This window comes from Giraffa tippelskirchi, chromosome 5, assembly GCF_054371585.1.
Source record: "Giraffa tippelskirchi isolate mGirTip1 chromosome 5, T2T-mGirTip1v1.2.pri, whole genome shotgun sequence".
In the NCBI taxonomy this organism is placed as follows: Eukaryota; Metazoa; Chordata; class Mammalia; order Artiodactyla; family Giraffidae; genus Giraffa; species Giraffa tippelskirchi.
The window spans coordinates 72,947,678-72,961,962 of record NC_137279.1 but is presented as its reverse complement, the minus strand read 5'-3'; the positions used below and the strand labels follow the sequence as shown (position 1 = coordinate 72,961,962).

Here is a 14,285-nt window from a genome sequence, read left to right as displayed (position 1 = left end):
AGGAGATTTATAGATTTGATATTCAAATATACCATCATTCTGGAGTTGAAACTTGAATCATCTTTCATAAGACAGTTCTTGTGAAAGACAGTTCTGGGGTAGTGTTTCTGAGCATGTTTTATGAGATCACATTAGTCCTGTAAAATGTTTCTTGAAAAACTGTCTGGGGTAAAATAAATTAGAGAAACACTGAAAAAAAAAAAAAGAAAGAAAGGCAGTTCCTATGTCTTTTTCTTTTCATAGAAAAATTCTTCTCAAGCTACATTCTTAAGCATCAGGACATTACAGTTTTTTTCTCATCTCCTAGAATAAGATTTGTTTCTTCTTCATCATCATCATCACAATTACTTTAAGTCACAGGGACATATCTTGAAACAGCTATCTCCTTTTATCTGGTACCCATCAGAAAGTATTTACTAAATGCATTTGGGGGCATATTACTCCATTAGGTTAATGGAAAAAATAATGAAGAATAAAAAATAATCCTATTTCCTCCTTGCTAGGACCTAAAGGTTTAAAGACTAAATTAGGGATGTTAATTCATAAAAATAATTTTGGAGGTTCTTGCATGAGACGAGCTTACAAGATCTGATATACTTGATATACTTGTTTCCTGTGATATCACAGAAAAGTTTTTATACTGTTTTAGTGTTTATTTATGAGATTTTATAAAGGTGGAACTCCAGGGTCTTTATGAAATTTTATTAAAAAACTATTTTCTCCAGCTCTTCTTCTGAAGTCTGTCATAAAATGTCTTTGAACTCCTGAGCTTGTTTCTCTGTATATGCGTTCATACTGTAAGATACATTTTATTTGACCCCCCAAATATCTACATATTAGATTTAGTTTCTAAAGATCAAATTTGTCATTGTAACTGGTGAACATACAGAAGCACAGTAGAGATTTTAGCCTCTCTTAGTTGTGATATTCCTGTGATCTTTGTCTCTAGGTCAGTGTAAATCCCTGCCAAGGTATCCTTTTGCTAAGCCTGAAATTCAGAGTGATCAGTCTGAGTTTGCTGTTGGCCAAACTTGGAAATATGAATGCCTTCCTGGGTATTTCAAGAAGTCATTCTTTGTCACCTGCCTAAAGACCTCCAAGTGGTCAAATGCTCAGCAATTCTGTAAACGTGAGTAATCTGTAATAGAAGAATCTTTGAGTCTATAGCATGTCTCTATGGGCTAACCTGTAATTTTCAAGATAAAAGATAAGAAAATTAGCCAGTAATCTCAAATGAATGGGTTCCTTGGTTCTCCATGTTTTCTTTTACTCCTAAGGGTATTAGATATTGGGTACTGGAGTTAAATCATCACAGCTGGCCAACTCTATTTATCCTATTATCTCCATGACTTTGTTCTATGGTCTCTGTACTGTGTTACAGTTATCTTAAAAGTTAGTATATTAGTATATACTAATATATATATATTAGTATAAACTAATACTAACATTAGTTTCACCTCAATCTTACCCAATTCAATTCAAGAAATATATTTGAGTAATCACTGGGTATAAAGCATTAAGGTAGATGGTGGGGTTGGGGAGAGATATATAAATTAATCTGCTGGTCTCTGTCTTTGGGGAACTCCTATATTATTTGTAGAGACTGGCTTTTAATATGGTATAGTTTCTTATATAGGAGAGAGAAAATTATATGACATCACAGAGAAGTAAATAATAAGTGCTATCTAGGAGAACAGGGAAATCTGGGTATTACAGATAGAAAAAAACAGCATATGTCAACATATAAAGATATGGAAGAACATGATGTCTTTGGAAAATAGAAAAAATAATTGTGGTTGGAACATAAGGTTCATGGTGAGAAATAGACGGTGAGGATTGGAACTTAACTGTGGTGGACCATACATTCTTTTCCAATGAACATTGGTAAGTGATTGTAAGTTTTTGAATGTGGGGAGTGGCATGACTGCATTTGTGATTCTGAATGATAATGTGTGCAGTGGCATAAAACATGTACTGGATCAGTGGCAATCAGCATTAGAAAGGTAAATTTTATTACTCAGAGATCTAATGAGAGATTTTAGCAGTAGCAAAATAGTTGGTTTGGAGAGAGATTTCTGGAATCTAGTTGTGAAAACTTGATGATCAATTGAATTAAGGACAGGTGGTAAATAATGAGCTACAGAAAGGAAATGATAACTTTTTTTTTTTTAAGCCACAAGACATGCTAGATGTTGTCATCAACTGACAGAATATAAAAGGGGGAAGTAGAGACTATAAATTATGGTTGACCACAAATAATATTTTCATCCATGCTTAGAAATATAGACTACATGTTTTAAACAAATAGTGTTATGGATTTGAAAGATAAAAGTTTTCTAAATGTCCAAAATTTCTTTGCATAAGCATGAGTAGGCTACTCAGCAAGTCCAGTCAGATTGGAATTTAATATGAAACAGAAAAAAATCCCCAAAATCCCAATCCCCAATTTTTTTCTGTTTTGTTCTCCCTTGTAGGTAAATCATGTACGGTTCCTAGAGAACTCCTCCATGGCTCTGTCCTCATACCTCAGGGTATCGTGTTTGGGGCAACAATTACATTTTCTTGTGACAAAGGGTGAGTTGGCAGGAGACATCTCTAGAGTACATGGATATTAGAACAGCAGTTTCAATGGAAATTGTTTGTCTTCCAGAAAAAAAGATATGAGTAATTGCCACCCACCCTTAAAAATAGATAAATAAAAAGAGAATCACCTCTCTGATATGCTCCAGAGAGAACTGTTTAAGATGACCCACTAGAGAGGATCCTTAGAAGAGAAAAATGTTTGTGCTACTCCTCTTCCAATTTAAAATCTTCAATGTTAGTGACTGGAGGTCAAATTTAATTTGTCGTTAGATTGTTGAATCTTATGTATGTGTCCATAGTCTTTCACCATTACTTTCACCATGATATTCTATTCTTTGCCATTCTTTCAATGGAAAAAGATCTAAGCTTTTCTAAAATGTCCAGCTGGGAGATGATCACTCATCTCTTTATCTTTAGATATCGACTCATTGGTGACTCATCTGCTACATGTATTATCTTAGACAATACGGTAACCTGGGATAAGGACCCACCCCTTTGTGAATGTGAGTAGAATTTTCCCTCTTGTCCCCCTCTTGAGGGAAAGTGGGCATCTACACATCAAAATAAGTACCCAGGAAGGTTACACTTATTCTGAGCAGATCTAGACACAAATCTGTGATTTATTTTCTTCCATGACCCCGATCCCACTACTCTTTCTTTTGCTTACTGTACCTTGATGGTAAGTTAGTTCACAGTGAATAAGTGCTCAAGTCTAAAATATTCCACAAGACTCCACACTGCCAGCTTAAATCCATGCAGAATGTATGGCACTCTAAGTATCTTTTGTAAGAGTTTATCTGTACTCTGGTGGTGAGGACTGGTGACTAAGTCATATTTAGGGGGTTTTATTAGGCCAGTTCCATGTATGTTCCTACCTTGCTACTTTTCATTTAGAACCATCTTTGAGATGAGCTTACAGAATTTCAGCAATATGGGTTAATTGTAGGTGAAATGGAAGTTTGGTTTGCAAGAGTTAAGACAAAATTCCCAGAAGATATAACATTTACTTTAATTTTTTCTTTTTATTTTAATTGGAGGCTAATTATTCTACAATATTGTAATGGTTTTGCCATGCATTGACATGAATCAGCCATGGGTGTACATGTGTTCCCCATCCTGACCCTTCCTCCCACCTCCTTCCCCATCCCATCCCTCAGGGTCATCCCAGAACACCACCCCTGAGCACCCTGTCTCATGCATCGAACCTGGACTGGTGATCTGTTTCACATATGATAATATACATGTTTCAATGCTATTCTCTCAAATCATCCCACCCTTGCCTTCTCCCACAGAGTCCAAAAGACCGTTCTATACATCTGTGTCTCTTTTGCTGTTTCACATATAGGGTCATTGTTACCATCTTTCTAAATTTCATATATATGCGTTAGTATACTGTATTGGTGTTTTTCTTTCTGACTTACTTCTCTCTGTATAATAGGCTCCAGTTTCATCCCCCTCATTAGAACTGATTCAAATGCATTCTTTTTAATGGCCGAGTAATATTCCATTTTGTATATGTACCAGAGCTTCCTTATCCATTCATCTGCCAATGGACATCTAGGTTGCTTCCATGTCCTGGTGATTATAAACAGTGCTGCAATGAACATTGTGGTACATATGCCTCTTTCAATTCTGTTTTCCTTGGTGTGTATGCCCAGCAGTGGGATTGCTGGGTCATATGGCATTTCTATTTCCAGTTTTTTAAGGCATCTCCACACTGTTCTCCATAGAGTCTGTGCTAGTTTGCTTTCCCACCAACAGTGTAAGAAGGTTCCCTTTTCTCCACACCCTCGCCAGCATTTATTGTTTGTAGACTGTTTGATAGCAGTCATTCTGACTGGCATGAGATGGTACTCATTGTGGTTTTGATTTGCATTTCTCTGGTAATGAGTGACGTTGAGCATCTTTTCATGTGTTTGTTACAGAAGATATAATGTTTAAATGCCTTCTCTCTTTTCCTACCTTCCACACCGCCAAAGCTATTCCTTGTGAGCCACCCTCAGCCATCTCTAATGGAGACTTTTACAGCAGCAATAGAGACTACTTTTACTATGGAATGGTGGTTACTTATAAGTGCCATGTTGGACAGAATGGGAAAAAGCTGTTTGACCTCGTGGGTGAGAAGTCAATATATTGCACCAGCAAAGACAATCAAGTTGGCATCTGGAACAGCCCTCCCCCTCAGTGTATTCCTGTAGTCAAATGCCCAATTCCAGAAGTTGAAAATGGAATTATGGAATCTGGATTTAGGCATTCATTTTCCTTAAATGATTCTGTGATGTTTAAGTGTAAGCCTGGCTTTACCATGAAAGGCAGCAACACAATATGGTGTCAACCAAACAGCAAATGGAATCCTCCGCTGCCAAAGTGCTTCAAGGGTGAGTTGGACTGCAACTTTGAGATCTAGAAATAAAATGAGATTTTGGGAGAGATAGCTGTAGGATACCTATGAGAAGAGAATGATAAAGACAGTGTATGTTGTTGGATATCCTGGTTAAAGAATTTAAAAGTAGCTAGGCAAAGATTCATAAATTTTCTAAAATATATTTATTATAATACTACATACATATAGGTATACAAAAGCTTTTCTACTATGCTTGATAAAGGCTTGAGAAAGAACAGCAACAACACCAAAAAGAGAGATGGAGAAATTGGAAAACATAAACTAAGTGAAGTTCTTCCCTGGTGGCTCAGAGGTTAAAGCGTCTGCCTGCAATGCGGGAGACTAAGTGAAATGGGAGCACTGAATATGAAATAGAAAAGATGCAACAAACTAGATAAAAGTAGGAGATCATTATGTAGTCCAGTTGTTTTTAAACATATTTGCTCATTAGAAACACACCTGAAGCTCTGGAGAGAAAAATAGCTTGACCAATCATGATACAGTGGTATTAAGTGAATAATAGTTGCATAATCACAATAGTAAAAGATGTTTATCAGTTTCACAATCAATAGCTAGACAAAAATTAAAAGATAATTATAATGGAAACATGATTAACCTAACAGTATAAAATAATTGCATATGATTTGGGGGGTTAAATAGGGTGATGTTGTAAGTGGAAAAAGAAATTTTAAAATAAACTTTGAAAGTAGTACCTAAATGTTGAAGAGATGAGAAATTTACTATATTCTGGGACAGAGCTAGATATGCATTAATTTAGGGAAGATCAGAAGACACTTAAAAAAAAAGCAGATAGTACCAGAGCCAATGATTAAATATTTTTATATGGTTAAAATTGTATGTGGTTAGATTTTATTTAAATGAGGATAAAATAAACTCTTAATCCCATTAGCCAGGCCAGTGGGGAAAATTGATTAGAATTTGATTCAAATTACTGTAGGCTTTATACATTCTTCTATTGAAAAATGCAGCCTTTATGGAATAAGGTTAGAATTAAGATTGAGTCACTTCCCCCATTTCCCCTCTTTCTCTTACTTTTATTGAGAAATGCCTGACTTACTAAAAACCTGGCACCATTTGGAGTGCCTTCCCCAAGACTTAGATATTTCATCAGTGGTGTGGGGACTAGGAAGAAAGAGGAGATTTCGGTGGAAAAAAAAAAAAAAAAAAGGCATTATAATAGTTTGGTTCCCTTGGCTACAGTATTAGTGAGAAGATATCCATTTAAATAAAACAGGAAAATGATGAGGAGGGGTCATATTTCCTGGCATAGATCAAGATACAGAGGAGATAGATGCAAAGTTCATCGTGTCTAAAATATGTAGCATATGGTAGCCCCACTCTGTCTCACCCAAAAGAGTGTCTGCCTTAGACTTAGCAGGGCTGACATGACCACCTTCATCCAACTCCTGCCAACCCTAAATTGGCTTAGATTGTAGGGAAGAAAGTTCTTATTTTAGAAATAACAGGCCTCTGGTCCTGTTCTCTTCTCAGGGTGTCTACCACCTCCACATACCCGCCATGGTAATTATAACCAACTGGATGAGGAATTCTTTGCAGTAGGACAGGAAGTGTCCTACAGCTGTGAGCCTGGCTACACTCTCATTGGAACTAACCCTATACAGTGTACATCCTTGGGAACGTGGAGCCATCTAGCACCCAAATGTGAAGGTGCATAAAGGTCTATTTCATCTCAAGGAAACTCAGTTGTTTCCTGACTCTTCATGTGCCAGCCTTATTTCTTTTTTCCTAGTGAAATCATGTGATGACATTCCAAACCAACTTCTCAATGGTCGTGTGGTAGCTCCTCCTAATCTCCAGCTTGGGGCAAAGGTTTCATTTGTTTGTGATAAAGGGTGAGTGCAAAGTGATCCTTAGCTAGTTATTGCAAAGTGTGATCTTTAAAGACAGTTACATTTTTTTGACTCTGATTTTCTCTCTCCTTTTCTTTACCTTTTATGATTAAGAATTCTGTTATTAAGAGAATCCTATTTATTTTCTTCAAATGTGTGCATGGTCAGCCAAAGTTGGGAATTGTCCTTTCATCATTTGCAAAAGCAAAGATTAGGCTCAGAAGTTAAGATTTCTTTTATGGAGACTGAATAGATGTTGAGGGTTCAGTAAGAGGGGCTCTTTGAAGTGAGCTTAGGAAACAAAGTCTTTGATGTTTTCTTCACTAGGAACTAAGTTTGTTTCCTTCTAATGGTCAAGACAATCTTAACATTTGGATGCTGAAGATTAAAGCAAGAACTCAAGAAAAGAACAGACCATCAGGACTGTTTACTCTGTGTTTTTAGCTGATCTGAAGTCTTCACATAGCTTAGCTGATTCTCAATCTTGGACTTTTTCCTTAAGGAAAATTCTTATGAAAATAGAGCCCATTAATATCACACTCTTGAAAGAAGTGTTTAGTTCCATGTAATGGAGAATTGGTTTGTTCTGGTGATAATTTGCTGCCCCTTATTGTTTAAGGTACCGGTTAAATGGCCAGTCTTCTAGTCAGTGTGTCTCAGAAGGAATGAGAGTACTCTGGAGTAATAAGTTTCCTGTTTGTGAACGTGAGTAGAAAGCAAAAATAATCAAGTATGGATCATGCCTCTTGATTTTTGGTGTGTTCTCATGCATTTATCAATTATAAAATCTTATCAACATGTATGCTCTGAACATATATATGCCACTCTTTTGTATGTTCTAGAATGCAGGCCAAAACTAAATTTATTCAATTGACTACAAATGGTGTTGAGTATTCTATGTGTATAAGGACAAAGGCTCTCAAAAGTTACTCCTACTGAAAATGAATAGCACTGATACACTGACATGGTTATGCCACTTCCTCATCTGATGAGCAAATCTTGGAGCTAAATGGAAATCAACCAGAAGTTTCAGAGGTTGGCAGTTTTTCCTTTATTCTGAGATTCACTCAGGAAAAGTGTACATATACTAACACAGCTATAAACAATTAATATTCTTCATGCCCATTAGGACAAGTAAATAAAAGATATTATTTGAAACCATTTCCTGTGGCTTCTTCAAAGGAGACAAGCATTAAAAGAAGACAATTGACTTGCAGTGAGGATGCAGTATCTCTTGTAACAGGACAGAATGTGGTCTCTCTACTTATAGCCCCAGTTGTGTTTGAAATAGGTGTTGCATAATTAGTATGTTCCAGGTATCGTACTTGTCCATTTCAGCTACTTTTACCTTACTAGATTAGGAAACTGAGGCTTAAAGAGGGTGAGACTTGTCTAAGGTCACGCAGCTATTGAATGACTGTGGGGATTTGAAACCAGGCCTATTGAGCCCAAATTGTACACATGTGATTAGCATGTCATTAACATTATTTTCACTTACTATTTGCCTTTTGTTTCATTATTAAAGTTGATTAGACACAGAACTATTCAATAAATTCTGTTTCATTGTTATTGTTTGCTCCTAATTGCTTTTTTTTTGCTGAAGATCAAGAGAAAGGTAAGAATTTAACAGCTTAGGGACAGCTCTTACTGAGCTGTCAGAATGAGTATGAATAAGAAATAAATTATACAAATTTCTAATCTATTTCTGAAACAGTGACGTGACCTATATTTGGATCTTTTATCTAAATTTGAATCTTATTTTCATGATCAGTGTGACCACATATTTTCTTTCCTACTTTGCAGGGATTTTTTGTGACCCTCCTCCTTCTATCAAAAATGGACGCAATAGTTATCACTCTGGTCCTGTAGCTCTTAACGCTGTGGTGACCTACACATGTTCCAATGCCTTCCGCCTCATTGGAGAAAGAGTTCTGTTTTGTATAAGTAAAGACAATGTGAATGGAATCTGGGATAAAGTTCCTCCTATCTGTGAATATTACAATAGAAATTCTGTTTGCTCTGAACCCATAGTACCAGGGGGATACCGAACTAAAACATCTAGACCACCGTTCAGACATGGTCATGCTGTGACATTTTCCTGTAATGCCAATTTCACCATGAAAGGAAACAAAACTGTTTGGTGCCAAGCAAATAAAACGTGGGGTCCGACACCATTACCAACCTGTGAGAGTGGTGAGTAGAATGAAAATAAAATTGAATCAGGAGCTTGGAGCCTTGCATTTCTATGCAGGTTAAGTTTGGTATCGTTCTGAAGGAAGAACAATGAGAATGTGTGATGGTAAGGGCGGAGGGAAGAAGCAAGGGAAAGGGTGAAAATTACAGTTTTCTGTTTTTTCTTAGTTGTAGAGGGATATAAATGTTCATTCATCAATAGAGCAAAGAATTTTAAAATATAATGGGAAAATCCAACTGAACACACCGAATAATTGAATGGAATGTCTCACAATGATGGAGACCAGAGTTAGTTTGGACTGAGGGAAGTGGGTACTTTAAACTGTCCATCTAGGGTATTGTCAAATGAAAAGAAATGTGGGGTCTTAGAGCAAAAACACACCAAATGGATTTAAAATTTATCTACAAGAGCTGTTAATGTAGTATGGCAGAAATGATTTGCTGTTCCCTTTGACCTCTATAAATGCTTTCGGAGTCATCCACACTATCTTCCAAACTCATCACCTAAGCCATAACATTTCAAATCAAGTAACTTTGAAAATGGATATGAGTTTGAGCAAACTCCAGGAGATAGTGAAGGACAGGGAAGTCTGGTATGCTGCAGTCCATTGGGTTGCAAAGAGTTGGATATGACTTAGCGACTGAACAACAACAACTTTGAGAATAGGAACTACTGTAAGCTCTTCCTTTCCTTCTTATTTTGTTTGACTTATGTTGCTTGAACTCTAAATCTGAATTTCAGTTGTGTAATTATGGGAATCAGCAATATTTGGCAAAAATTGAACTATCAAAATAAAGTAATCAAGATACGATTCTATCTATAAAATAATTCTATCTATAAAATATCTATAATTATAAAATAATTATATATCTATAATATATAATCTTGGAGGCATTCTGAAGATAGTCACAAATGAGGTGACCGTGGAAAACAATTGTGTGTGTGTGTTTGATAGTCACTCAATCATGTCTGACTCTTTGAGACCAACAGATTGAAGTCTGCCAGGCTCTTCTGTCCATGGAATTCCCCAGGCAAGAATACTGGAGTGGGTTGCCATTCCTTTCTCCATGGGATCTTCCTGACCTATGGATGGAACCCAAGTCTCCTGCATTGCAGGCAGATTCTTTACCATCTGAGTCATCAGGGAAGCCTGGAAAGCAATTAAGTCTTTATAGAGATTTAGATAGGCCTAAATGTATTGACCGGAGAAGGCAATGGTGCCCCACTCCAGTACTCTTGCCTGGAAAATCCCATGGATGGAGGAGCTTGGTAGGCTGCAGTCCATGGGGTCACGAAGAGTCGGACACGACTGAAGCAACTTAGCAGCAGCAGCAGCAGCATATGTATTGACATGGAAAGATATAGATTATTAAACAAATAAAGCAAGGCATTGAATAATATGTATTGAGCATCACACATACCAAAAATTTATGTATATGTATCACATATAGAATCCAAAAAAAAAAACTATATTACTGCTATCTGGCAGGATAATCTTATAAATAATGGTATGCTACTTTTGGAGCATAGAAAGGCTTCAGGGTAGAATGGAAGTATGAGTGAAAAATGGACTTTATTTTTTAGTAATTGAAGGTTTTCACATGGCAAATATAATTCATAAAGTGTAACTAAAAAAATAATGTACTACTTATGGAATAAAGCGGATATAATTAAACCATACCTGTTTAATCTTTAAAAGGCTGAGTTGAAAATTAATAGTGACTGTTTGCCATAGATCATGTATCATTTATTTGGATGTATGTACTAAGTCAAAATACAGACTGTAAAGGAACTGTTATCTGATGACCTTTTTCCTAATGTGTGTGTAAAGATATCCCCGTAGAGTGTCCATCACTTCCCACAATTGCCAATGGGCATCACACAGGGGAGACTGTTGGCTCCTTTGCCCCAGGATTGACTGTGACCTACAACTGTGAACCTGGTTATTTAATTCTTGGAAAAAAGACCATTCACTGTTTGTCTTCAGGAGACTGGAGTGATGTTGCTCCCACATGTAAAGGTACTCTAAATTGACAATCATCTGTGTTAAGAATTTGTGCTATTATGTTACTTGCCATATTTTGCTCACCTTTGGCTTGTTTTCTTAGAGGCAGAGTGTGAACCTCCACGACCATTTCTCAATGGGCAGATAAAGAGGCCCACTAGTTTTGGGATTGGTGCAACTGTGAACTTTTCCTGTAATGAAGGGTGAGTGTCCAGAGGCCCAATGAGATTTCATTCATTTGACTTATGTGTGCATGATGTGAACTGTGAAACTATGAGGGTCAATGGACAGCTTGAGGTTGTAAGAGATAATGCTGATAAAAAGAAGTTAGTGCCCACAAATTAAGTGAATTTATCTTGGATTTTTAATAAAGGCTTTCATTCTGCCTAATCATTCTGAATGACCTCCCTTTGTCTCCAGGTATCGGTTACAAGGACCACTTTCTAGTCAGTGTGTAATTATTGGACAGCGTACTTTTTGGACCAGGATGCCAACATGTGAAGGTAAGTTAGGCAACTGTAGTTTGTAACTTACTCCTTGGCCAGAGGTTCAGCAAGACACTGCATTCTCAGCTTAACTGAAAGTTTTTTGTCCAGTTGTTACTATACAGGATCTTATAGAACAAAGATCTCCTCTAGAGATCTTTGTCTTTTCATACTGTTCATGGGATTCTCAAGGCAGGAGTACTGAAGTAGTTTGCCATTTCCTTCTCCAGTGGATCACATTTTTTCAGAACTCTCCACCATGAGCGTCCATCTCGGGTGGCCCTACACAGCACGGCTCACAGTTTCATTGACTTGCACAGGCTGTGAAGAGATCTTTAGATTTTAAGGGATATTTTCTTCACTGAAGCATCCTTGTATTATCTCTTTACCCTTTGCTTACTTAGGTAAAATAGGGTTCCTGAGCATTTCTTTCTCTGAAAGTTATGTACAGTTGCCATCCAGGCCATGCACATAATGGAGATTATATACTTGGTAAAAGAAATCAAAGGATCAGCAAAGTAGATATATTCAGGAACAAAATTTTAGATCATACTTTCTGAATTATTTTGCTATAGCTGCTTTGACAGATTCATTGCAGATTCAAACACTACTGTCCCTGAACCCAGGATGTGAGAGTGGCATCTAGAAACACCCGAGACATTCTTAGTTGATAGTACAGCTGTAATTTTGTCAACTCTCTCTCTAATTTTCTAGAAATTCTTTGCCCATCACCTCCTCCTATACTCAATGGAAGACATACAGGCACCTCTTCAGTGATCTTTCGATATGGAAACACAGTCAGTTACACTTGTGACCCGGGACCAGAGAAAGGAGTGAACTTCATCCTCGTTGGGGAGAGAACTATCCGTTGTACTACTGATAGTCAGAAGACTGGGACCTGGAGTGGACCTACCCCACGCTGTGAACTTTCTGTTTCTGAGGTTTTGTGTCCACCTCCTCAGATCCCAAGAGGCCAGATATCATCTGGGCAGAAAGATCAATATTCCTATAATGACACTGTGGTATTTTCTTGCATATTTGGCTTTACCATGAAGGGTAGCAAGGCAGTCAGATGTAATGCCCAAGGCACATGGGAACCATCAGTACCAGTCTGTGAAAAGGGTGGGTATTCCAATGTTCAGAATAAACGCCACTGATTCCTTCTTTAGAAACATTAGAGAAGGTGTTATGGACTTCAGCAGGACATTTTCCAGCGTCCAGTCTTCTCAGTTATACCAAGTGTCAGTTCAGTTCAGTCACTCAGTCATGCCCGACTCTTTGTGACCCCCATGGACTGCATCACGCCAGGCCTCCCTGTCCATCACCAACTCCCAAAGCTTGCTCAAACTCATGTCCATTGAGTCGGTGATGCCATCCAACCATCTCATTCTCTGTCATCCTCTTATCCTCCTGCCTTCAATCTTTCCCAGCATCAGGGTCTTTTCCAATGAATTAGCCCTTCGCATCAGGTGGCCAAAGTATTGGAGCTTAAGCATCAGTCCTTCCAATGAACATTCAGGACTGATTTCCTTCAGGATTCACTGGTTGAGTCTCCTTGTAGTTCAAAGGACTCTCAAGAATCTTCTCCAACACCACAGTCCAAAAGCATCAATGCTTTGGTGCTCGGCTTTCTTTATGGTCTGACTCTCACATCCATACGTGACTACTGGAAAAACCTCAGCTTTGACTATACAGACATTTGTCAGCAAAGTAATGCCTCTGCTTTTTAATATGCTGTCTAGGTTGGTCATAGGTTTTCTTCCAAGGAGCAAGAGTCTTTTAACTTCATGGCTGCAGTTACCATCTACAGCAATTTTGGAGCCCAAGAAAATAAAGTCTGTCACTATTTCCATTGTTTCCCCTATCCCTAGGTTGGGATCTTCCCACCTTGCAGGCAGATTCTTTACCATCTTAACCACCAGGGAAGCCTAAGAATATTGGATTGGGCAGCCCATCCCTTCTCCAGGGGATCGTCCCAACTCAGAGATTGAACCAGATTCTCCTGCATTGCAGGTGGATTCTTTACCAGCTGAGCTATCAGGGAAGCCCACCCACACCAAATATAGTGAATATAAGTTATACAGAAGCCTTTTAAAACACTGTCTGCCGTTCATTTTGTGGAAGTATCCTTGGCAGAAAAACATTAGGGATCACTAAATTGTCCATTTCTTTAAAGAAAAAAAAAACTGGTAAAAATGTTTGTTTGTCTTAACAGTGATTTCTTAAAAGAGACTTCAGCAAAATCCCACCCTACAGATAGATCAGAATCTCCCATTAGAAGCATACAGGAGGATTCCTTAAGAAGAGACAGCAAAGGAGTTGGAGCACTCAATTGGAATGGAAAACAATCTACAGCAGTCTAAATGCAGAAAAAAATGATAAACACTGATCTAAAGTTACCCAAAACTGGGCTGCAAGATTACATCTGTACTGTACAACTGCCACCAGAATGGAATTATAGCAATGATATCAATATCTTTGGCTCAGTTTTTTCTGTTATTTACATAAGAAAAGTTCTCTGCCTTTCTTTTAGATTGTCAAGCCCCTCCTAAAATCCTCCATGGGCAAAAAGAAGACAGACACAGGGTTCGCTTTGACCCTGGAATATCCATAAAATACAGCTGTGACCCTGGCTATGCACTGGTGGGAGAAGAATCCATACGTTGTACCCCTGATGGAGTGTGGATACCCACTGCTCCCACATGCAAAGGTGCCAGGCTCTGAATTTTGATTTTTTTTTTTTTTTTTGGTTTTGAGATGGCCT

The 14,285-nt window shown here is 37.8% G+C and overlaps 1 protein-coding gene across 3 annotated transcripts in view; it reads left to right on the top strand.

Moving 5' to 3' along the window:
- CR2 (complement C3d receptor 2) overlaps positions 1-14,285 on the top strand; it is a 51,426-nt gene that overhangs the window by 13,883 nt on the left and 23,258 nt on the right. For all 3 annotated transcript variants that reach the window (XM_081484953.1, XM_081484952.1, XM_081484951.1), the window contains exons 2-7: positions 8,641-9,030; positions 10,863-11,051; positions 11,140-11,239; positions 11,457-11,539; positions 12,236-12,643; positions 14,055-14,231. In XM_081484953.1, coding sequence (XP_081341079.1) covers positions 8,955-9,030; positions 10,863-11,051; positions 11,140-11,239; positions 11,457-11,539; positions 12,236-12,643; positions 14,055-14,231 — 1,033 coding nt within the window. In that variant the 5' untranslated portion in view covers positions 8,641-8,954. The remainder of the gene's footprint in view (positions 1-8,640; positions 9,031-10,862; positions 11,052-11,139; positions 11,240-11,456; positions 11,540-12,235; positions 12,644-14,054; positions 14,232-14,285) is intronic.